The sequence below is a fragment of the Ursus arctos genome, unplaced genomic scaffold, assembly GCF_023065955.2.
Source record: "Ursus arctos isolate Adak ecotype North America unplaced genomic scaffold, UrsArc2.0 scaffold_2, whole genome shotgun sequence".
NCBI classification, from domain to species: domain Eukaryota; kingdom Metazoa; phylum Chordata; class Mammalia; order Carnivora; family Ursidae; genus Ursus; species Ursus arctos.
The window spans coordinates 95,021,755-95,047,694 of NW_026622874.1; the positions used below are offsets into that span (position 1 = coordinate 95,021,755).

The 25,940-nt window shown below is 48.3% G+C and overlaps 1 protein-coding gene across 1 annotated transcript; it reads right to left on the bottom strand.

Moving 5' to 3' along the window:
• Nucleotides 1-12,975: 12,975 nt before the first annotated feature.
• On the bottom strand, nucleotides 12,976-24,686 carry FKBP6 (FKBP prolyl isomerase family member 6 (inactive)). Its single transcript, XM_044390085.2, has 9 exons — nucleotides 24,452-24,686; nucleotides 23,958-24,025; nucleotides 23,746-23,863; nucleotides 23,206-23,295; nucleotides 22,256-22,458; nucleotides 20,883-21,002; nucleotides 14,855-15,049; nucleotides 14,620-14,729; nucleotides 12,976-13,066 (listed from the first exon to the last, which is right to left on the bottom strand). The coding sequence occupies exons 1-9, from the start codon at nucleotides 24,684-24,686 to the stop codon at nucleotides 12,976-12,978; spliced, it is 1,230 nt and encodes a 409-aa protein (XP_044246020.1).
• Nucleotides 24,687-25,940: the final 1,254 nt, after the last annotated feature.

Consider the following 25,940-nt stretch of genomic DNA (forward strand, 5'->3'; position numbering starts at 1 on the left):
CTGGGAAATTCAGGGAAAAGATAGGGAAATGCCCACTGGATTGGACTGCCCAGTAGGTCGGGGTGAGATGGTGGGAAGGCAGTGGGCAGGGGAATAACGGGGGCGTGAGAGTGGAGAAAGCCAGTGTAGACAACGCCCTTGAAGAAGGGTGGCCAGGAAGGAAGACGAGGGTCAGGGAGGGTGCAGAGGGAGGACACAGGGTGGATAGGATCCAAGGGCAGAGCGGATGCTGTAGGAAGGACTGGGTATGCTTACACGAGGACTGGAACAAAGCTGCGGGGTAGGCTGCAGGGGTCAGGGGCAGACCCCAGGAGAGGGCACCTCCCGCCTCAGCACTGCAGGGAGCCGGAAGGCCAGCCCAGGGGGAGCCAAGTGCCGGGGGACTGGTGGCTCCCAGGTTTCGCCGGGATTCATCCCAGAGCAGTAGCTCACCACAAGGGAGAGGGCAGGGGAGCCCCAGTCCAAATGCTTAGCATTTCCTTATTAGGCACGTCGGAAAGAACTGTGCTGGCTCTAGAAGAGAGACCCAGTTGCGAATCTTGCTGATCCGACTGGTCTTAATGAATGGCTGTCCCTCTACCCCACCTGCTGACTTTACAAGTTCAGTTGAATTCACACAATTAATTTATACTGGGTCTTGCAAGGACAGAGAAAGGTTTATTTATTTACAACAAGAACATGTGTAACATAATTCTCTCTCTAAAACAGAAAACCCTATAAAGTACACAAAGCGATCTCTATTTGTATTTACCCAGGGACACGAACAGCCGGAAGGGGGGCTGGGACTGGGAGAAAAGCCAAGGACTAATTCCATTAAAAAAAAAGAAAACCCAAGAAGCTGCCTTTTAAAAAATAGCATTTTTCTACTTGTCAGTAGCTACACTTTCTCCTACTCTGTGTATGAAAATGTGAAACAGAAAACAGCACCTGTGAAAACACATTTCAGCAGCGTCAGTCAGAGATGAGGCAATGGCCGTGGGCTGTGGAATTCCAGCCCCACCTTCCAAGCGCGTCCCTGCAACACAGCGTGTACTGGGGAGTTCTTTCCAGAAAGCCCCCCAGCCCCACCGAGGGAGAGCTCCAGCAGCCTGGCCACTCTCGTCTGTAGTTTAGTTGAAGAATCTGGGAATCAAACACAGCAGTTAGAAACGCAACAGGACACAGCTGCCCAACGCAGAGCAATCACAATGTGGAGGTGCCACGTGCGGCCACGGCCACGTGCCAGAGAGCCAAGCTGGTCCCGGGTCCATGGTGACGAGACTAAGCGGGATCGGGGGACAGAGGCCATGCTGTGCAGCCCGTCCTGGATGGATTCTGGGAAACGGTAGCTGATGAACGTCGTGGCTCTGGAACTTCCAATCAAGAACACAGGACAGTCCCTGAAGGTCGGAAAGAAAGGACCCTGAGATCATCCAGCTCAACTCCATTTTTCAGATGAGGCCCCAAAATAAAAGACTAATTTCTGAACACAGGCAGAGCTTTATTCATTGGAAAGTCTCAACTGTTCCCCAAGGAATCACACTTCCTTAGCTATTTAAGGATATGAAAACCCCCACAAAGAGCAGAATACTTTGGCAGCTGCTTTTCCACCGGCAACCACAAACACCTGTCGCATGCACTGGGGCAGCGCAAGCCGCTCGGGAGGCAACCAGACCAGGAGCCTGGACGAACTTGTCCCAGGCAGCCCCGGGCACAAGCGACGTCACACTGCCGGAGGGGTGACACGCGCACATGCACACCTTCAAGTTGTGGCGGCCGCTGCTTCCGCTCTGCGCGCCTTCGTTGCCTCCTCTGTACCTGACGCAGCTGCTGCAGGGCCAGTGGGACGGGGACGAGCAGGAGGGAACCTGATGGTGCCACCGTCCCAACCTGCTGACGGCTCGGCGGTCCCTGGAGCCCGCTCCGAACCCAGAGCTGCAACACGCCGGTGCGCACGGAGGGCCGGGCGGCTGGCGGCCCTTCCCGGCGCCGGTGGAAGCAGAGCGGCCTTCCCTTCGTGCAGAGCGGCGCTTTCTGGGGGAAGAACTTGCCACCACCTCGCCCCGACCCCGTGGACAGCCGCCGCAGCAGGTGGGGACAGTCCAAGGCCGGAGGGGGAAGGCCAAGGCTTCCTCCTCAAGCCGTCTATGCCGCTTCTCACGTGAATCTACGCGGAGTGCTCTTTGTGCCTATAAATACGCCGGCACGCTGCGGGTGAAGCCGTCATCACACATGACAGGAAGACACGGCAGCAGCAAAATTCAGCTTACGAAGAGTCCCCACTCTTACAGAACTCGTTCTCAGCGGGAGAGAGATGAAGAAACACAAAACCGTAAGTGCTATAAAACATAGGCCATGGGCGTGCAGAACGATGCGGCGCGCTCTTTACCGTGAGTAACTCCACGGCCTCCCGGAGGGTGCGTTTAAGCAGATGGAGCTCTGCAAGCAGCCAGGACAAGGCTTGGCGGCCGGGAGTCACCACTACGACGGGAGCGAGAAACCTCAGCCAGTGTGGCGTGGATGGAGTGAACGAGGGGAAGACAGGTGGGCCGTGCCACTGGACTGGCAGCCAGCGCCGAGTCGCTTGGGCCACGGAGTCATCGGGCAGGACTTTCAGGTTTCACTGCAAGCACCATGGGAGGTTCTGAGCAGAGAAACGACTTTTTAAGAAAAGAAAGGTTATTCTGGCTGCTCTGTGGGAAGAGACAGCAGTGCCCAGGGCACTGAGGTGGCAGCTGCGAGGCGGTGCCAGGTTCCTGGTCTGGGCCTTTGGAGACTGGCAGCTTCCCTCCCCGTTGGGCAGCACCTCACATCCCATGTACTCCTCCACGAACCCCAGCTGCCACGCACGTGCAGCCATTCTACGGCCATCGCCCTGGACACGCCACGTGGGGGCTGCAGTCAACAGTCCACTCACCTGCCTGACTAGAATGAGCCCCTACCCACAGCCACTGACGTGGCAATCTCCTGTGCTCTGCTGGGCATCCAGACAAGGACAGGGTGCGGGTGTGACCACATGGGATGCGTGAGGGCAGAACATCAAAAGCACTTTCCTGTCCAACCCCAAGCAAAGTCCCAGAGAAACAACACCCTGGCAGTCATCTCCTGACTAGTGGCAGGATCTCTGATGCAATCACACCGAGGAACGTCCAGCCCTGGGGCCAAAACCAAGTGACACTGCTTCTGGTCACTAGCAACTGCTGTCCAGCTTGAGGCCCAGCAGGACTTGTAATGTTCAGGCCCAGAACCTACTGGTTAGTCAAGACAGAGCGCAAGCCCCAGCATCACTACGGGGAGAGGGAGACTCACCGGAGCTTCCACGGAGCAGGATATAGTCATTCCACTACTCATGCTAACCTGTCTGTCCCACAAACCAGTCACTCTATTGTTCAAGAGAGGGAGTTAATTTATCCTGTATAGATAGCTTGTTCCAGGTACCATATGTGGTATTTGAAGTCCATAAACAAATTTTGGTGTAATTTCTTATTTAAAAATAAAATCTTTAAAAAAGAACCATCTCCACACCCAAATGGGGCTTGAACCCACAACTTGAGATCAAGAGTGGCGTGCTGTACCGACCAAGCTGGCCAGGCGCTCGGCACAGCTGTTCAGACGTGTGAGCACAAGATAAAGATCTATATCCCTACTTCAAATTAGGGATGGAAATAAACTGCCAATAGTTTCAAAACTCTAAACATAAAAAAGAACTCTAATTAAATACTAGAACACAGACATTTCTTGCTAGCTATGGAGACATGTAAATAGACAACAAGCAAATGAGGAGAAGCTTCCCAGAAACACAAATTCAAACACCAGAAATGTACGACGGGGCCCCCCCACCGTAACGGCGCTTCCGGAACTCAGGCCACAGACCCGGGAGCGCCAGGGTCCCGGTGCCTGGAGCTTGGGTAAAGCTGGCCGCCTTAGCACACGCGGCTGGGGAGCCCGTCCTAGCCACAAGGCTGCGCTCAAGCTCGTCGCACCCCTCTTCAGCGGGGCTCTCAGGCTCTCCTCTCGCTTTCTTCCCACACTCCTCTCTCTCAGGCATCAAGCTGCCTATTAACCTGGGAGGAGGAGCAAATTTGGTCTCCTTTCACTTCAAACTCTTCTACTCAGTTTCAAGGTCTTTCATTATACGATGTCCGGGAGATGCGCTTTCTTAGGGAAGGAACTGTTCTTTTGTGTACGAGGACCTCTGCTGCTCTCCCAAAGCAACCAATTAAAAATGCACAATATTTCCCTCCCTGCCACATCAAAGAGTCAATATTATAAAAACACTAACAGCAGGTCAAAGGGTAAAAAAAAAAAAGCTTATCTTTGTGACAGGAAGACATCTGATACCAATCACCCCTGATAAAAGCTTTAAATAAAAACAGTTCCTTATCATGATAAAAAGAAGACCGTCTCAACCCAAAATCCCGTCGTGCACGCCTGAGCTGAGAGTGGCAGTTCCATCACCGCCAGGACAGACGCGGGTGCTCAGGGCTGCCACCGCTCTTCAACGCTCTTCTGGAAGCGCTAGCCCACATGCTTCGATGGGCTCTGAGTAAAACAAGAAATGCAACTGGTAGAGGTATTTGGATACGATGATCCTATACCTAGACTATCCAGGGAAGCAACTGACCAACTAACGTAACTGACAGAACTATCAGAAAACTAAAAAATTCGGGGCGCCTGGGTGGCACAGCGGTTAAGCGTCTGCCTTCGGCTCAGGGCGTGATCCCGGCGTTCTGGGATCGAGCCCCATATCAGGCTCTTCCGCTATGAGCCTGCTTCTTCCTCCCCCACTCCCCCTGCTTGTGTTCCCTCTCTCGCTGGCTGTCTCTATCTCTGTCAAATAAATAAATAAAATCTTGAAAAAAAAAAACAAAAAAAAAAAAACAAAAAAAAACTAAAAAATTCACAAAGGTGTTTGGTTATAGAGAAACAGATAATATTTATAGAAAGGACACCTGACTCTGTAAACATGTGAAAAGATGCTTGATCAGGGACATGCTAATTCTAATAACGAGATTCCCTCTCCAGATGTACCAAGCCGGTGAAGATTAACAATATAAGTGACAGCAAAGCTATGGGACAGAATCTCTCAGATGCTAGCAGAGGGCACGTGAACTGGCACGGCCACTAAAGACATCAGTTCAGCAGTACCTACTTTCGTTGAAGAAATACAGATACAAAGATACATCTGCTTAGTGTCACAGAAAGCTCAGGTGTGGGGACGGTAACTACAATACCTCCTGTTACTGTTAAAAATATTGTGATACGGGGGCGCCTGGGTGGCTCAGTCGTTGAGCGTCTGCCTTCAGCTCAGGACGTGATCCCAGCGTTCCGGGGATCGAGTCCCACATCGGGCTCCTCCGCTGGGAGCCTGCTTCTTCCTCTCCCACTCCCCCTGCTGTGTTCCCTCTCTCGCTGGCTGTCTCTCTGTCACATAAATAAATTAAAAAAATCTTAAAAAAAAAATATTGTGATACGGGGTGCCTGGGTGGCTCAGGGTTAAGCGTCCGCCTTTGGCTCAGGTTCCCTGGTCAGCTGGGAGTCTGCTGCCCCCTCTCCTTATCCCTCTGCCCCTCCCCCGTACTTGTGCTCTCTCATGGAAAAAAGCAAAAAGAATATTGTAATACCCTCCTAGGATGAAATGCTACTCATCTTTTAAAAAAATTTTTTTATTTATTTATTTGACAGAGAGAGAGAGAGTGTGTGCATACAATTGCACATACACAAGCAAGGGGAGCAGCAGGCAGAGGGAGAAGCAGGCTCCCCGCTGAGCAAGGAGCCCAATGCAGGACTTGATCCCAGGACCCTGGGATCGAGACCTGAGCCGAAGGCAGACGCTTAACCTACTGAGCCACCCAGGCGCCCCTAAACTCGTCGTTTTTTAAAATAAGGCGGTAGTTCTTTGAGTGCTTAGAGATCACCCAAAATGTATTTAAATTTTATTTATTTAAGTAATCTCTATGCCCAATGTGCAGTTTGAACTCCCAACCCCAAGATCGAGTCACATGCTCTTCTGACCGAGCCAGTCAGGTGCCCCCCCAAAATGTATTTAAACATAGTATGGTACAAAATACAGAATTCTATTTGTGGGGAAGATTGCATATACACCCACATTCTCAAATATTCACAAAAAACTTCAGGAAGGATACACAGAAAACATCCACAGTGGTAGTTACCGCTGGAGAGTGGGCTTGGGGACTCGGAGCTTTATACTTCAACCCCTTTTTTTTTCTTAAAACTGTAAGCACGTAGCATTTTTATAATTTAAAGACTGACAAAAAGTTGTGGGGGTGAAGTGGGTAGAGGAAACCAAAGCGCAGAAAGCTGACAGTTGTCAGACGGGTAATGCATACACGGGCAGATCAGCATGCCGGCTTTTTCTACCTGTAGGTTTCAAAATCTCCACAAGGAAAAGCTTAATAATAATGAACTGAAAAAAAAAATGTTTCAATCTAGTCTGTGTTCCGTGAAATGACGTTAGACGTAAATCCTGTGACCAATATCCACTCAGCGCGAAGCTGTTCCCAGGAACGCCGATGCTATGTAGAGACAACCGAGAGGATCAGACACTGGGATTTTAGGAGGTCCGGTTAGTTGAATTTTCAAATTGGGACCAATAAAAAGTAACACTTTAGCATAAATGAGGAAGTATCAAAATGGAAAAGTTCACATTTTGCGAATCCAATTCTCACAGCGCACCGAGGTGCAGTCAGAGAGAAAGGTCATCACGTCTCCACGGCTCAAGGAAAGATAAGCCCCGAGACCTACAAAGACAAAAGCAGCCAGACTTAGGCAGCGGACACAGACAAAGTTCCAACAGGCAGCCTCCCGCTGAATATATGAATACGAAACCAGTGGCTTCCAAGGAGAGCAGACCCAGGCCTGGGGAAAAGGCAGCCAATGTGAAATCGAAACTCCAGCGAGGATACGATCGGTGTCTACAATAATTGCACATAATAGCGAGCGGTAATCAAAGAAGAGTGTGAAAGTGTAACAGAGAAGCCCGAGAAGTGAGGTAATCCTGGAAGCCTGAGCCGGACAAGGCAGAGCCCAGGATGTTGATGCTGGAGACCCGAGTACAAAGCCCTGGGGCCGGGGGGGGGGGGGGGGGGGGGGAGGGCAGGCTGAGCAGGGTTCCCACGGAGTCCGGTGCCAGCCCCACCCTGCCTTGCAGCCCCGTCCACAGCACTTCCCTCTAGGGCCACTGCAGGGAACCAGAGAGAACGAGGGTCAGCCCTGAGTGGCATCTGTGAGGACCGTCGGCAACACTGGGTCCTTGAAAACAACTGATGAGAGCTGCGGATCCCTCTCCAAAATCCCAGACGATGCAGAAACACAGTACGTAAAGGTGAAAATTCACAGACCCTCTCTGAAGCTGTTCTTTTAACTGCTTCTCTTTCCTAAAACACATTTCTCAGCTAATCGGAAGAACCTAGTCTGGGTATCTCGAGTGATTCCAACTGAAGGAGGAGAATTTCAGAAGGAGCCCTAGCCCCTTCATGCTCTGCCATGTGATGTTCTGGCCTGCTGGGAACCGTCAAGTCTCTGAGTGGTCCCCCAAGCCCAGCCTTTCTAGGCTTAAACTGAACCAGACAGCACTCCCGGGCCCTCCCCGAGTGGGGGCGGCCAGGACCCACCGCACAGCCCTGAGGCACTTCCTCCCACGACCGCTGTCAGAGCTTATGGCGATCAGTGACCACAGTGCCATGGTGAAGGCAACACGGTAGCTGGTCAAAAAGGTGAAAAGTGACACCCATGCCTCCATTTCAAAACCAGGTTTGTATTTAATGATGCAACGGAAGCTTAGAGATGCTAATGGACTTGGCTAGGGTCATAGCCAAGGGAGTGAAGACGGAGAAGCCACATTTCCTGTTTCTCCACCCCATAATGAATGGTAAAGGGCACTTCCATATCACAGATTTTGAAAATTAGAAAAAGGAACCTAGTTATCTCCTGAAATTTAATTAAGTAGCCCTCACCGATACCTTACCCACAAAGAACACAGAATCCACTGAAGTAAACCGTAGTAGGAAGCAGGTTTGGGGCCCATTACGGCTGCCAAGAGAGGATGTGAAGAGAGGTGAAGGAGCCAAAAAAACTCTGCCAGGGGAAATGCTTTCCCAGGAAGGGGTATAATGAAAAGGTGCCAACCTAAGTGGAGTTATTTATAGTCACACAACAAAGGGATGACTTCAATGGTACCCCTGAGCTGGGAGAAAGGCATTTCACAGACATTCAAAAGATCAAGGGACTGTGTCGAACAGTTTGCCTGAAAAACGACATGGCCCTCATCCGACAACAAGAGAACGCCTGCCTGGCCCAGTTACCCTTGAGAAAATACAACTAACATTCTGAGGAGAAAAAAGAAAAGTGGAGATTCAGAGAAAGAAAACCTGAAGAATGAATGATATATAAAATTACAGAAGTATCTTTAAACAAGTTCTTATTTGTTCAGGACTCAGAGGAGTCTTACCGGAGGCATGAAATGTAGGCTCAAGAGTAGATTTGAGAGTTTCTTCTTAATCTCTTTGGGAAGAGGGGGATCAAATAAATTCCCCATCTAGATCCAGTCACATACTGTGGGGAAATGATGATTTGCTCCCAGGGTTTCCTGGCACCTGACCAGTCTGACCCGGACACAGGAAGGCTATTTTGGAACGAGGGAACCCTTGACCCTAGAGGACACCTCTAGCTTCAGCTTTGGCACCAAGCTCTGTGGGGCCTGCTGCTTTAGTGCTCATTTCAGGCCAACTCTGAGCCAGGACTAAATCTCAGAATTTCGGCTAATAAGAATGTAATCTCTGCAGCATGGCCTTTATTCCCACCTGAGCCTCCAAGGAACTTCTCTGGCTTCCCAGGAAACATTCATTATTTTTATTTCTTTTTTTCTTTTTAATTTATTTGAGAGAAAGAGAGAGAGAATGTGCGCACGTGAGGCGGGGTAGGAGCAGAAGGCGAGGGACAAGCAGACTCCACGCTGAGTGCGGAGCCCGACCCCGAAGAGGTCATGACCTGAGCTGAAATCAAGAGCTGGACGCTTCACTGACGGAGCCACCTAGGCGCCCCAAGAAAACATTTTTTAAAAAGTCTTTAAGATACACTTTTTCCTGACGCTGCCCACGCAACATGGCTCAATCCTCTTAATTCTACAGCTCAAAGGCTTCAGCTTAAGTAGGGAAAGCTGAGAAAAAGGAAGAAATTCCCAAACATCTAAGAGAGGGAGAAAAACCCAGGGGCACCCAGGGGTAAGACTCCAGCTGAAAAAAGTTGCTGAATATACTTAAGACTTCCGATTTCATCTGGGGCTTAGATTTCAAATCCAATGAAAACGGTCACAGTTGTTTACACATAAGCACAAGACCTCCACATGGAAAGGGCCTCGTTCCCTGAGCTTCATGCCTTCCCAAATCTGCGAAGGGGAACAGTAATTTCTCCCTCAGAAACGCTGGGAAGATTAATGGGCTTGGGAATATTGGGAAGCACCGCAGACAGAGCATAATGCTTAGACTCTAGGAAGAACTGTTGAAAGCCCTTCGCCCCGAGCACTCCTGTCCACTCACTGCAGACCTCGGCTTACTCCCTCAGCTCAGACATAAGCACAACAGGAATTCCAAGAACCGTACAGAAACAGGGACGCGTGTAACTATACACATACTCAGAAGAGCTGGAAGAAGAGATCCGAACTTACATAACATTTAATCAACATCCTTCACATGAAAAAGGGTTCTTACAAATCAATACTAAAAAAGACCCAAGAGAAGAGGGGGCAAAGGAGATCAACAGGCAGTTTGCATAACGAATATAAATGGCCAATAAAAACACAAAAAGCTGCTCAACTTCACTAGAAATTGGGGATAAACAGATTAAGAGGACATTGCACTTGCATCCACTATTTCAGGGGGAACAATCCACCTGAGGAAAAGTCGGGGAAGCTAGTCTAAGTGTCGGTACCCAATGCAAAGGGTCCTGAAGCACTCTGCTTGGCTCCCACCTGCTCAGCCTTAGGAAGAAGGGGTGGATACCCTGCCCAGGTGTAAGAACTCCTGACCAATTTTTCAACTGCTGCATTCCTTTTTTTTTTTTTTAAGATTTTATTTATTTATTTGACAGAGAGAGAGACAGCCAGCGAGAGAGGGAACACAAGCAGGGGGAGTGTGAGGGGAAGAAGCAGGCTCCCAGCGGAGGAGCCTGATGTGGGACTCGATCCCAGAACGCCGGGATCACGCCCTGAGCCGAAGGCAGACGCTTAACCGTTGTGCCACCCAGGCACCCCTCAACTGCTGCATTCTTAAACGTGAATAGGCCACCAAGAAAACACCAACTATGGGTGGAAAGTCTGGAGCATGGAAAAAAGTCAGGTCAAGGCAAACAGGCAGAAAAATGAACATTTCAGAGAACAAGAGAAAATGTACAAGAATGGTCCTTATCTTCTAGAGAATCCTAGGGAAATGGGGACTCCTGTGGATGAAATGATAGCACTACTGGGATCCGCTTCAAATTAACCTGACAGTGCTAGGGGTGGGGAGGAAACATGTGGGGTCAGAGATGGAAACATTGGCTTTATGCTGATAACTGTTAAACCTAATGGTGGAATACCCGGGAGAATTCTATTATTCTACTTGTCGAACTTTGAGATTTTTCATTATACAAAAGCATGGGGGTGGAGGACGTGGGATACTATGAAAAAGAGAAGTATGGAGGAAGGAAGAGTCCGTTCTCAAACAGAAAGGCTGTGGAAGGGACCCCCAGGCACTCTTTACGGTGGGAGAGCATATGCAGCAGAGATGGATAAGGTCCTTGAGGCCTTCAGAGCTGCAGGTCTCCACCTGCCCAAGTCCTGGCTGTTCAGCAACTCCGATTCTGCGAGCTCCCCCAAATCCCTTCAAGCAAATCTCTTTTTTAGCTGATGCTAGCTGAAGACAGGTTTCTGTCACTGGCAGGGACGAGCGTCCTGACAGCCAATATGAGAGCCAGCCTGGAGGATATGGTTTCAAAGAGGCTGGTCTAGCATTTCAGCTATTTTACACTTGATCCAACCAACATTTACTGACTGCCAGTCATGTGCTGGGCATGGTTTCAGATGCTAGAAAATACAAAGACAAAAAAAGACACGGTCTCTGATCTCAAAAAATGTAGTCTGTTTTGACCAGGAGCTTCGAGAACATAACTGAGAGAACACGCATTCCACCAGAAGGATCAACATCTTAGAAGACAAGATGAAGGGGCGCCTGGGTGGCACAGCGGTTAAGCGTCTGCCTTCGGCTCAGGGCGTGATCCCAGCGTTATGGGATTGAGCCCCACATCAGGCTCCTCTGCTGGGAGCCTGCTTCTTCCTCTCCCACTCCCCCTGCTTGTGTTCCCTCTCTCGCTGGCTGTCTCTATCTCTGTCGAATAAATAAATAAAAAAATCTTTAAAAAAAAAAAAAAAGAAGACAAGATGAAGACAGATCACTAGAATTTAACATCTCGGAAAATAACAAATCTTGTCAAAATACATTGTCAAAAGAATCTGAAAACTTGGACTTTTTAAAAGTGACTGACTAGTCACGAGTCCAACAGAAAAAGAGCGTAGCGGAGAGAACACCAAAGACTCGGAAGCCAAAATAAGTTACAATGTCAAAAGCAGTGGGAGGAGAATAATAATGGCTATTTTAGACCCAAACACAGTCACTGCTAATTTGACAAAACACCCAAGACAGAGGAATATCTGGGAAACCATCTAAAAACTCATCAGGTCCAAAACGCCTTCAAGACCGAGAAAGCTGGGGGCAGGGGGTAGAGTAGCCGCTGTGCTGGATTTTCCCAGATCTGTTTCCAGGACGGCCCCTGGAAGAAGTGGGTCTTCGCTAAATGGCAGGACATGCCAGATGACGGTCTAAAACGTCTGGTGAAGAGCCAGCAAACCTCCCTTCCTGCTGCGCGTGAACAGCCCCCAAACAGGAGAAGTCCTCTGGCTCACGGCTCAGTTCAGAAGACCTACAAATACTCCAATGTCCCCGAAAGACTTGAAGCCCAGGGTCACAGGGTCAGAGTCCATGATAAAGGCAACACCGACTTCTGATACCGACCGGTTGTTTTTGACAGGGCCGAAAACAGCAGTTTTTGGATCACTTGTGAAAATGTCTGGGATGAATAGGCCTTTTCCCTGCCGCCTTCTCTCAAACCTCTTTTGTAGAGATGTAGGTAGCAAGAAAGGGCAGATTCATTACCACGAGCCCATTCGGCAGCTGTTTTCTTGTTGCTCTTTGTTTAACTTCTCTCAAGAGAGCAGAGTTATCGACCCAGCTAAGCAGGTGTTTAAGGCAGGTGATTTTGTTTCCATTAATTTTCTTAAGTAATAGTAAACCAGACTAGAGGGAGTCCGCTCATGAACTCCCGGGGAAACCTTAGCCCTGTGCCTGCTAGACCACGGGGCGTCTGCTGCAGCAGGAAGGCGAGGTCCTGATCCCCGGTGGTTCTCACACCTTCCAATCTCTCGTACTAACAGTAAGCAGAACTTAAGAGTCCCGGCCCACCGCTGCCCCTTGACATCTTGGATTTTGTCTTCGTTAACAGTGTGTTAGTTGTAAAGTGACGTTGGAAGCTTTCAAGAAAAACCAGATTAAGAAAGGCATTCCTCTTCATTTCAAAGCCCAGATAAACCATCACATTAATGACTCTACTCACAGCCTCATGTTCCAAGGGCCTGTGAGGGAAACATTAACATACAACATGGAAAAAAATTTTAATTTTAAAGCCTAAGACCTCCTAAACCTATAAATTTAACGTCCAGCTCCGGGTAACTTTCCAATCTTCTCCACGATCATCTTCATGGGAAGGCCCATGGTATGTGCACACCACGTGGTCACTGTGCTGTGAGCTTCCGCAAGGAACATTCTACTCCCATCTATACTCAGTTGCAGACAGCCAATACTCCCTGGTGGACTGAGGAGAACAGCAAGCCTTCCACATAGTGGACAAAACCCTGAAGCCTTTTATGCTTCGGCCCTTTGATTACCTTCAGTTCTCTCCTACTGTAGAGCCGTTATCGTAAGGGGCAAACATTCGGAGACACATCTCTTTCTCTTTATCTGTGTAGTCCCTGTAATAGCTGGAGACAGAAACACACACTAGTTAGACAAAGTCTGTCTTTGCAGGAGGTGACATCTGGTGGCCGGAATACCGCACTCAGGTCCAGAAATACTGAAAATTCAGCAGGTCCTGAAGTGAATCAGGAGGGGACGGAAGCCATGCTGGAGAGATAGGGGACAGTAACAGTAAATCTCTACTTCAGAGGCTGTTCAAGAAGCCCTTGGACAGAAAGCCCACAGTCTGAAAAGACTGCAGCCTTGAAGGCTGGGAGCCACTGTAAGGGCTGTCAGGCTGAGTGTCTTGCCAAGTGGCCTCATACTCCGTGGCCTCTAACTTATCTTGAGACTTCTTTGCTAAAGAATGGTCAGATTACAACATTTCTACATCTAACTTACAAGTACCCTGACAGGATACTTTTATTATTATTTTTGGTACCCCAGGTGGGACTGAAAGGATCCTTATAAGGGGCATCTGGGTGGCTGAGTCATTAAGCATCTGCCTTCAGCTCAGGGCCTGATCCCAGGGTCCTGGGATCGAGCCCTGCATTGGGCTCCCTGCTCCACTGGGAGCCTGCTTCTTCCTCTCCCACTCCCCCTGCTTGTGTTCCCTCTCTCGCTGGCTGTCTCTGTCAAATAAATAGATAAAATCTTAAAAAAAAAAAAAAAACAAAAAAAAAAACAGAAAAGAGGGACACCTGGCTGGCTCAGCTGGTAGAGCATGCAACTCTGATCTTGGGGCTGTAAGTTCGAGCCCCACACTGGATGTAGAGATTACTTAAAAATAAGATATTTTTAAAAATTAAAAAAAAAATTTCAGATAAAAAAAACACAAAGAAATTGCTGGACAGTCCTAAGAGGCCTGAAATGTAACAAATGGATCCAAATATAAGAGGTACACACACCACAGGCTTTTTTTTTTTTAACATCGGAAGCTTTAACCAGCAATCTAGAGTAGATGTTTAATGTCAACAGGAGCAATACAGAAGGACAAAAAAACACCTAAAAAGACAGTGGATAGATTACGAGGTGCTGGAATTACAGACAGCTATTTCTATGCCAATATAGTCAGTCATTGTAGAAAACTTTGAAAATAACGTCTACAATCACGAAGTGTTGTATCACTGCAACACTGGTACAGCTATTACTCGGCTGACCAGGAAATCACCCTGTGGGTAGGAGTCAGACCTGAAAGACCCATTGCAGGCCACATGGGATCTGTAAGACACCCTCCTGCGGTCTGTTAAGAACTGTGGTTTTCAGTTGATGGCAAGTAGGGACGAGTAACTGAATAAAAAGTCACTGGCCGACCTGTTTTAGGGTGCTTACTTCGGGGGTAGGAGGTGGGGAACAGGGAGATGGAAAATGATCCAGACTTGTAGTCTGGAGGACTGTCCCACCTCTCCGCTGGAAGCTGTTGGTTTGGTACTTCATAAAGCCAGCTCTAGGGGGCGCTGCCTCCTAACACATGCTGGGCCACAGTCCCAAACAGTCCTTTACCCGGGGGACGGACCCGGAACCCCAGCCACGGCACTTGCCTCTTTCTTTGGTTTGTACTCCTGCAAACAGGTCTCACCTGGCCAGTTTCTTCAGCTCATTATTGATGTCATGATTGAAGGGCTGTTCCTTCTGAGCTCGGACTAGAAAATCTCGGGCCTTCTGATACTCAGTCATGAGAAGACAGGCCTGTCAAAAGACAGTTTTAAAAACATACTTGGTTAGGAAAGACGGCATTTTTCCAGTGTCCAAGTGGAACACCACTGCTATCTTTTCTTGGGCATTCGTTCTCAAGTCCTTGGCCTCCAACACACCTGTCCACACCGGAAGAGGGCCTTAGCATTCTTCCGGTCGATGATCAGAGCTTGTTCTCCGTAGCGTAAGGCCGTAGTAGGTCGTTCCAACTTCAGGTACGTGAAGGACAGGTTAAGGAGGACAAGAAGCTTGGCTGCTTCCACCAGGTGCTGCTCTTCAGGGGCTGCTGATCGTCGGCGGAGAAGCAACAAGGCCTGTGGAGAGGGAAGACAGGTAGTCGAGAGGAAGCACATCACCCTATTATCGAAACCCCGCGGAATCCAGAGAAAAATATTAGAGGTAAAAAAAAAATGGGGGCGCCTGGGTGGCACAACGGTTAAGCGTCTGCCTTCGGCTCAGGCTGTGATCCCGGCGTTATGGGGTCGAGCCCCACATCGGGCTCCTGCGCTCGGAGCCTGCTTCTTCCTCTCCCACTCCCCCTGCTTGTGTTCCCTCTCTCGCTGGCTGTCTCTATCTCTGTCGAATAAATAAATAAAATCTTTAAAAAAAAATGAGCTCAACAAGTTGCAGGACACAATATACACATCTGAGTTAGTTGTAGGTCTATACTGCAGCAATGAACAATCTGAAAATGAAGAAAACCACTCCATTTACAACAGCATGAAAAGAAGTCACAATAAATTTAAAGGGCAAGAATTGTATATTCTCAACTCACTGTTAAAGAAATTGAAGGATATGAATAAATGGAAATACATCCCATGTTCAAGGATCAAAGGACTTAATATAGTTAAGGCAATATTCCCCAATTGGTCTACAGGTTCAAAGCAACCACTACCAAAATTTCAACAGCCTTTTCTGCAGAAATGGTCAAGCTGACCTGAAAATTCGCATGCAAATTCAAGGGATGCCAAGTAGCCAAAACAAATTTAAAACAGAAATGGAAGGCTCACACTTCCAGATTTCAGAGCATATTACAAAGCTACAGTAGCAAAGCCAGTGTGGTAATGACATAAGGACACACCTAGGTCAATAGAATAGAACTGACAATGAAGATTGAGTCTTAAGAAACAAACCTATACTTTTGTAGTCAATTGATTTTCAACAAGGGGACCAGCCCCATTCAACAGGGAAAGAGTAGTCTTTTCAAGAAAAGGTGCTGGGACAAGGTTGTGTGGATGTCAACACGCAAAAGAGTGAGGTTGGATTCCCACTTCAAGCTACATACAAAAGTTAGCAAAATGGATCATAGGCCTAAACACAGGAGCTAAACTGCAAGACCCTTAGAAGAAAACAGTAGGTATAAATCTTCAGGACTTTGGAGTAGACAATGGTTTCTTAGCTATTACATGAAAAGCACAAATCACCAAAAGACTAAACTGGACTTCAAAAGTAAAAACTTTTGTGTTTCAAAGGACATTATCAAGAAAATGAAGAAAAATCACTATAGCCATCACTTACTGGTTTAAGCTGATAACATAATTAATGGCTTACTGCTGTCATTGTCCATACCTACAGATAATTCTGTGTTTTTAATAAAAAGACTTTCGTACATTCCTGAAAAGAAAAAGAATGTGAAAACACAACTCACAGAATGGGAGAAAATGTTTGTAAATCATATTTAAAAAAAAAGCTAGTATCCAGACAACATAAAGAACTATTATAAGACTAAAAAAACAGAAAATACAATTAAAAATGGGTCAAGAATATGAACTGACATTTCTCCAAAGAAGACATACAAATAGCCAATCAACGCATTAGTTATCAGGAAATTCAACTCAAACTTACGAGATCCCGCTTCACACCCACTAGGATGGCTACAATTTGAAAGATGGAAAATAAGCGTTGGTGAGGGTGTGAAATAATTGGAACCCTCGTGCTGTTGGTGGGAATGTGACATGTTGCAGCCACTATGGAAAACAGTCTGGCAGTATTTCAAAAAGTTAACCATGGGAGTTACTACATGACCCAGCACTTGTGCTCCTAGGTACAAACCCAAGAAAAATGAAAACCTGGGTCTACACAAAATTTTGTACGCCAGTGTAAAAAGCAACATTATTCACAGTGGCCAAAAAGAGGAAACAACCCAAATGTCCACAAGGCGATGAACAAAACATGGTAGGATCCACACACTAGGATCCGCTCAGCCTTAAAATCAATGAAGTCTCGTACATGCTACAACACGGATGAACCTTGAAGACATTACGCCAAGTAAAAGAAACCAATCACGAAAGGACAAATACTGTAGGATTCCATTTATAGGAGCACTCATGGTAGACAGACGAATTCCTAGAGGCATGAACTAGACTAAAGATTACTGGGACTGGAGGAGGGGGGAGAAGAGACAGTTACTGTTTAATGGGTAAACAATGTTTGGGATGAGGGAAAAGCTCCAGAAACGGGTAGCGGTGATGGTTGCATAACACTGAACGCACTTAATGCCACTGGACTGTATACCTGGAAATAATTAAAATGATAAATTTTAGGTTATGCATATTTTTACCAAAATTAAAAGATAAAAAAATTTTAAGACAGAATGGAGCATGAATACACCTTACAACATGGATGAACCTCGAGGACGTTTTGCCAGCTGACAGAAGCCAGGCACAAAGCATCACACATTTGATCATTCTATTTACCTAAAATATCCAAGAATAGGCAAATCCATAGAAACAGAAAGGAAAACAGGGGCTACCAGGGTATGCTGGGGGAATGGCATGTAACTGCCACCAGGTACAGGTTTTTCTTTTTGAGGTGATGAAAAGGTCTGGAATTAGTATTGATAAATGCATAACCTTACGAATACACGAAAAACCTGTATGTTTTAAAAGTGAATTTTATGGTATGTGAATTCTCTCTCAACCACATAGCAAAGGAAAAAAAGTGATGAAGAGAAGTGTGAGCAGTGTCAACGGGACTCACAGAACTCCATTTGGAAGAACTGGAAAACATGGCAGACAGGATGGTCCCATGGGCAGAAAGCCACCAGGCTTCCTTTGCCTTCCCTTTCATCTCTAAGCCCCGGGCATTTGTCACACAAGTTTCTGTCCCTTGCCCTCACACCTGTTGAACCGCTTTAGGTCCCGCGTCCCCACCCTGAAGCTGTCTCCTAACTCTGGGCCCATTCCTAAACAGAATCATGAGACAATCTGCCACCGGGAAACCATCTTCTACAGGCCACCTTTATCTGGCTGTTCTCATCAGTAAGTGAAAGTGAAGTTAATAAATAACTTTCCCAATTATTCCTGTTTAAAAAATTTTCTAGCTATCTGAAAACATTATGGAGCACAGCTACCAACCAGCCCTGGTTTGCTCACCTTAAGCCTTTCACATGAGTAAGAAACAGTAACAGTGACCTAGTGATAGTTATTGAGTCTAGGACCTACCACCAAACCTAACGCAAATGGACACAGTTTCCAACAGACAGGGAAAAAAAAACCACAAAAAACCAAAAGAAAAATGAAGATTTTTTTTTTAATCTGAAAAACAGAGAAAAGAAAACTTAATTATAACCAATAGTCTGAAAACGTAAGAGAAGATGATGAATGTGTGAACCAAGAACGGAAAGCTGGGAAAAGTTTAAGAAAAAATGAACCACTACTTAAAAGATGGCAAACAGCGGTGCCTGGGGGGTGCAGTCCATTCAACGCCAGACTCTTGGTTTCAGCCCAGGTTGTGATCCCAGGTTCGTGAGGTGGAGCCCCGCGTCGGGCTCTGCTCAGCTCTGCTCTCTCTCTCTGCCCTTCCCCACCGTGTGCATGCTCTATTTAAAATAAATAAATAAGTCTTAAAAAAAAAAAAAAAGGATAGATGGCAAATAAAATCAAGGAAAGCTCCAAAACCGTGAAACGACAACAAGAAGATGGACATTGAGGGTAAAAGAAGGAAAGCAGAGCTCAACCCAGGAGGCCTAACAAAGAGCCCCAAAAAGAGGAGACAGAAACAAGGGCAAATTACCAAGGAAATAACTCAGGAAAGTTTCCCAGAACAGAGAACAAGTTTCCTGAGTGAAACGATACACCTGGGGCTCAATACAACAAATATTACCCCCCCCACTGTAAAATTCAATAACACCAAAGGAAAAAAAACCCTCAAGTCTTTACAGAGAAAAAAAGAGAAAAGGTCACACAGAAAGGAACAGGAACCTAAATGACATCAGACTTCTTGACAGCAACTGTCAAAGCTAGAATCAAACACTATTCTGCAAAATCTGAGAAATGACCGCATGCTACAATTCTATACTCAGTTATGCCAACTGCTAAGTGTGTGGTAAGTACAAGAATATTTTTGGAAATGCAAGGATATACTTACTCTATCAACACAAGGGGTGAGTGGAAAAAAGCAACAGGAAGTCCACAAACAGAATCACAGGGCAGCCCAGGACAAGAATTCTGAACCAGAACACCAGAGAGCAGGGCGAAAACACTAGTGAGAGCTAGAGATCCACCTTCCAGAACGACAAGTAAAAGATGTTAAAAACAGGAACTAAAGCACGTCGAGTATCATCTCACAATGCCAGAAAAAGCTGCAGACAGACTTAAAGAGGGCCTGGGAAATAGGACTGATGATGGAAGGATTGAACTGGTCTTTCTTCATTGGAAAGCTTTCCCCCGTGTGAGCAGGCTCTGCCTCAAGAAACCTTACAACATTAACAGTGTCTGTGATTCGAGCGGACTGTGAGCCCAAGCCTGGACCCTTCACGTTTAGGACCTTGCTTCTGTCAGCGTTCCGAAGGACAACACGCTCGTGCGCTCTCCTGTCTCTTAAACATATGCACGAACCAAACGTGGCAGATACCATGAGCCACCTACCCCAAATCCCATCCCCCTCCTCCGCCAGCAGAGCCTTGAGTTCATTCAAAGCAGTGGTATACAAATTAAACTCTATTTCCCAGCTTCCTACACAGTTACTGGGGTCCACTGAATATGGGTCTGGCCAATGATAGAGAAAAGGAATTCAATGGCTAAGAGGGTACTTCTGGAAAGCTCCTAACAGAACACTAGACTCCTCTCCCCTCCCTTCTTCCTGCGCGGGTGACCCTGTGATGCCACAGGTTGAAGGGACCATCTTGGGGTAAAAAAGGATATGTTTAAGGGTAGTGGAGCGGAAAGAAGGAACCTGGATCCCTGAGGGCTTCATGGAACTGACCTACCAGCCTTGGAATGCCTCCCTTCTCACTTGAAAAAAATTTAAATTATGGTTTATTTTCATTAATTAATTAATTTTAGACAGAACAAGAGCTTGAGAGCAGGGGAGGGGCTGAGGGAGAAAATCTTAAGCAGGCTCCACGCCCCACGCACAGCCCGATGCAGGGCTCGATCTCAACACCTTGAGGATCATGACCTGAGCCGACATCAAGAGTGGGACGCTTAACCGACTGAGCCACCCAGGCGCCCCTAAACCTGGTTTAAAGTGCAGGTTTTCAAGATTCTGTTGCTTGCAGCTGAATGCAAATCCTGAATGAATGCGGCTCACTTCACAAATGAGACAAAGTCAGAATGCTCCTAGACTCTAAACTCTGTCCTGTTTGCCTCTAGAACCTCGGGCAGAGTTTGGCATACAGAAAACGTTCATATTTGTTGAGTGAGTTACAAAGCAAACAGCGAATTCCTGTCAGCATAACCTACGCAAGGAGCCAAACCACACTCCGAAGCCTGGTGAGAACGGAGTCACCTCAGAGCTAGAAAAATCTCCACTGTTAGAGAGACAGGAAATGAAGATGGCAAATGGGATGGAAAATCAGTTGGTGGAGGACCTCATCCTGGAATGAGAACTTTTAAAGACTTTTTACTGAAACACACACACACACACACACACACACACATGCATACACGTAATTACAAAAACAAGTGAACAGTTCAACCAACTCTGACAATCTGAACACACCCACGTAACCACATCCAGGCACAAACACAGAACACGAACACAATTCCCGTGTCCGCTCTCCTGGTCATTATTCCCGGCAGGAAGAGTTTTTTATGAGGTTTTTCTTCAGGACTGCATGTGAAGAACAGGGACAAACGAGAACTTTCAAAAAATAAAAATAAATAAGGAGTAGGGTCTAAATGTATACTTCTAAAGCATCCTTACCCGCTTATATCTCACTTTGGCATCATAGAAACGATTTTGGCGGAAAAGGTAGTTGCCAAACTCCCGTTCAGTAGCTGCCACTTTTAGGACCTTCTGAAGTGGAAACTGATCTTGTTGCTCCTGAGGACCAAAGACAAGGACACCCAGCAGGGAAAGTGAAAGCCACAATACGCGGCGCGAGTACCTTACAGACGCTAGCTCTTCTCCTTCAGGTCGTGCGCTTTTGTTGGGTGCTGCATGTGTGCCAAGCACTGGGCTTGGTGCCCCTGCAGAGCTCATCTCTGTGGCTCCCAACAAAAGCCAAGGGTATTACGACTCCCATTTTATACACTAGAGCCAAAAAGTGGTCTGTTCCTTTAGTCCTCCCAGAGAGGCTCCCTCAAAAAACACTGTCTCGTGGAAGTAGAAACTGACGGAACTTGGCAAGCACGGAAAGCGGGTCTCACAACAACCATTTATCCAACAAACATTTGACAGGTCTTCATCTGCCCGGGGCCCTACTGGGCTTCCTGGCCACAATGCTGTACCCTGGATACATGTCAATCACCCACAGAGCCTCTTTTCAAAACCCAGTGTCCTGGTCTCATCCCCGCCTAGAGATTCTCGATCAGTACCCCACAGGGGGGCCGCAGGCGTTTGCAAGAATCTCTGCTTTGTGGAAAGGTGAGAAAAAGGTAAGGGCCCTCACTTGAGGCAACGACAGTTTAGCTGGGGAGACATCATATCCAGATATAAACCTAGGTGGACATCTAAGGCCACATATACCGTCCACGTGGGTGGGACAGCATAACTGAGAGTGTGTATGGCGGCCGAAGAGATTATAAGCCCTAGTTCTGTGCGGTGGGTTAAGTAAAAGGCTATAAAGAAAAGCCAATGTTTAAATTATGAGAGCAGAGGCCATGTGCCCCCATTTGCCTGGGGCTTTTCCAGTCTACACCCGATGTCCCGGTATCTCATCCAGTTAATAATCTCTTTTGCTCTCAAGTATTTTAGGTTGAACAATAAAACATATGTTCACCCTGGTCGACCCCTACCAATGCTTGCTAGAAACCAGACTTAATGTTGAGAAGCAAATGGTCACGGTCTTACAGGGAGAACTAGGCAAGGCGTGACTAAAAGATCACCACAAACTGCTGGTCCAGAACAAACCCGAGGTTGGGCCTTGGCCTGGAACATCTGCCCATACACAAGAGCCATTACTAAGACGGACATGTACCAGGAAGTAGGGGAACCCCTCCACCGCTGCCCCCACCACCACACGGGAGCCTCGGGGTGGAATGTGGGGCAGAGGATCACCATCAGAGAAGGGTAATTACCAAAAACACAAACCCATTCTCTCTATACACTATGGACATCTGTGCTCCAGAACTTACAGCTGAAAAGGCACAGAACTTGTCTGACTCCGCAGAGTCCAGGAAGTCAAGCAGTTCGATCTCAAACAGGACAGTGGTGTTTGGGGGGATCAAGGGAGGGCAGCCCAGCGTTCCATAGGCATAGGTTGGTTTGAACAGAAACCTGGCCAGCTCTCCTCTCCGCATGCTCAGAAGGCCCAACTCCATGCCCCAGAGTGTAATATCTGGAAGAAGAGACAAAGAATTTGAAGTTTGCCCCACATCCTCATCCAACGTTCTCAATTTCTTCCCCCTTGAAGTCCAAATCTTTCCACATTACACCCCAAGCCTTCTGCACTACGCTCCCAACTCACTTTTCAGTTTGTTTCCCACTACCACCACCATTCCCAAACTCCCAACTTCTATGGGCTCTGCGGCAATCCAGCCTCTCTACCACTGTTCATGCAGTTCCTTCTTCCTGCAAGGACGTTCCTGCTTCCTCACCCTAGGCCCAGCTTCTATCCTGATTGAAATCTTACTCAAACTTCAAGGCTCATTTTAAATACCCCCCCTCCATAAAGCCTTTCCTGATCTTCCTGGCTGGAATCAATTGTGCCTTCATCAAGCACTCCCACAACACTACTTACGCTCCCAGGACCTCGTCCGATTTTGTGAATGCGCGCAATCCCCTCCACCACACTCGCTGAGATGTTCTTATCGTTTGAGAACATCTTCTCTTTTCACCATGTGTTATGGATACTAAGCCCCCGATAAACATTGTTAACAAATGATCATGCCCCATAATTCTCAGGATGCAAAGGTAACCTGGCCAGGTAAGCCACCTCCCCAATATCTAGGCCTCAGCGGGAAATGTGGACGAGAACAGGGCTGGTTTAGCAAAACCCAGCCTCAGAAAAACCAGCTCAAAGACTCCGTGCTCTGAAAGCTTTCCCAAAGAATCCCTGCTTTTCCAGCTGCTCATCTCGACTTACCCTCTCCCAGTTTCATCAGCCGGGGAGTTTTCCTAAAGCAGTTGGAAGCAAAAGGCTTGTCCATATGCTCCAGATATCCAGAATATTTTACTAGGACAGAAAAAACGGCACAAGGAAAATAGACCAAGAATGTGCACACCTCCATATCAACTCACTGTTACCAAAAAAAAAAAAACAACAACCCAAAAACAAAAAACAAACAAAAAAAAACAACCCCAAAACAAAAACGATGGAATTCGATGCGTTCAAACCTTCTCCCACCCTGAGTGATAGGAAAAATCTTTGCTCAACCTTTGGACGCCTGCCCTTTGGCTGTTTCAAGAGCTTGGCTGGTGAGCCTCAATGTGCCTTGTTCATAGTGGACTCACGCAAAGGGGACATGGGTTCCTTCACTTTCCCTTAAGAATGCGAATTGTAACCAAACAAGCAAGTTCTACTTTTTGTTTAAAACATAACTTCCCTCCCCACCTCCCAAGGTAAGATGCAGAACCCGCTTATGGACTGGTACTTTCGCATCACCAGCTGGGAGGCAGACGGTACCTAGCACGGCAGCATCCGGGGTCACCAGCTCCCCTGCACCCTCTCGGATGACGTCCTTCAGCACGCCCCGGTCCCCGGAAATGTCCAGCATCCTCCGACTTAACCTCTGGTAGGGAGACTTGAGGGGGAAAGACACAAGACCTCAGAGCCCCCCGCTGGCACCCCGACCCCGGCACCCCACGTCCGTGACTCCGCAGCGCGCAGTCCCTCACCTGGCCGGAAGCGTTGTCCCCTTGCAGGACTCTTGGCCTCCGTGCGCTCACCTCTATCGTCACGTGGCCTAGCCCGCAGCACGAGCCCTCAACCCCCTCCCCCTCCCTCTGGCGATGGCTGGGCCACCCCTTTATATCTAGCCTTCCCCTCCCAACAGCGGAGCTCGGCTCAGGGGCCTCGAGGAGGCCCTGATCGCCTGGTGCCAACCGCCACCAACCGCCCTGGGGCCTAGGAACGCGCGCCTGAGCACGTGGCCGGGACTCACTGCTCTTGATGGGGCACGTGACGGGATGCGCGGCACGTAATAGGGCACGCGGCGCGGACGCGCTGAGCGTGATGGGGCGCAGGAAGGAGACGCGGGTGGGGGTGGGGTGTGTGTGTGTGTGTGTGTGTGTGTGTGTGTGTGTGTGTGTGTGTGTGTCTGTGTGTGTGTGTGTCTGTGTCCGGCACGTGAAGGAGAAGCCCCGCGCTTGACGGGGCACGTGACGGGGACATGCTGAGCGCGATGGGCGCGGAGCATGATGGGAGATGCGGCGGCAGCTGCGGCGGCAGCGGCGCATGATGGCCCTCGTGGCGGTCTGTGCCGCAGCACCCGGCCGGGGAGGCATGGGTCGTGAGGAGGTAGGTGGAGGGGACGGCGGCGTGAGGCACGGTGGGGAATGCGAAGGGTTCTCCTGTGGCACGATGGGGCTCATGGGGGCACTGTGGGTGAATGAGAAGGGGCGCATGGCTCGGGTGCGCTGAGTGACAAGACGCGTGACAAGGCAGGGACAGCGATAAGGGGCGCTCGACGGGGACTGCTGTGCGAGAGGGAGCACCTGGTCGGGACGTGTGCCACGCACGGCGCGGGACATGGGCCACCCGGGTGGTCTGGTGGGGGACCTGTGGCGGGAGCGCGCTGGGGAGGATGAGCTTCCAGAAACGGTCTGCTGCTGGAAGTTGTCAGGCCCCACAGAAGCGGGTTATCTCCACCTTTTCCCCGTTTCCTCGACCTCCTCTTTGTACCGGGGACATTGAGGCGCAGACAGGCCTTTAAAGGCCAAATGCCCAGATCGTGAGAAAACAAGGCGACGTTGCTCATATTTCCCGTCGCGAATCCACAAAATCCCGACCTGCTCCTTGGGTGTTAGAGGATTGCAGGTCTCTTGTCTCACGGAGCGCAACAGTGAATCTCGTGGATACGCAAGGGTTGAAGCGAAGTGAGAGTTTATTACGTGAAGGCGAGAGCAGAAAGGAAAGAAGTAGTTCTCTAGAGTGAGAGGGGTCCCGAATGGGTTGCCACTGAGGGCTTTTTTAGTGGCAGGCTTTTATGGTGGACTGGGAAGCTTGTGGCCTTGAGTTCTTGGTTTGAGCACGGACTCTTGATGACACCCTTAATGACTTAATTCTTTGAGGTTTGGCCATTTTCTGTGATTACACTGTAGCCGCCAAAGAAAAATATTCCCTAACACTTAGGGCCAGGTGGTCTGTTTCCTTATCTCTTGTTCACTCTGGCTTAGTGCTTCTGCCTGCCAGGAATGGTTTCAGAGCCCTGCCAGGGACCCCCTACGTCTCCTTGCCCCTCTTATTCATGGGGGTGCAAAGCAAGGATGGCTCTGATCCCACCCCCTTCTTGGCTTGTTCCCTGGGTCCTTCCCCTCTTGCCTACTCCAGGACTGAGAGGTCGCCCCTCTCTCCTGCACCAGTCTTGCCTTGACTACTGGCTCGTTTCTGCAGCTTAGGTATGTTCTAAAATGTCCCACCTTAAACAAGCCCTCCTTTGTCCCATCTCCTGCAGGTGGCCCCATTTCCTTCTCTTTATAGAAAAACTTGTCACAAGAGTTGCTTTGAAGGCTTTCTCAACGATTTTATGTCCATCCTTCATTTTCTCTTTAACCCACTTAGGTACCACTTGTCCCTGCTCCGAGTCACCAACACTGCACTGAATGCCATAATCCATAAGATGCCTCTTTGTCCTCAGATTACTGGACTCTTGTCAGCGT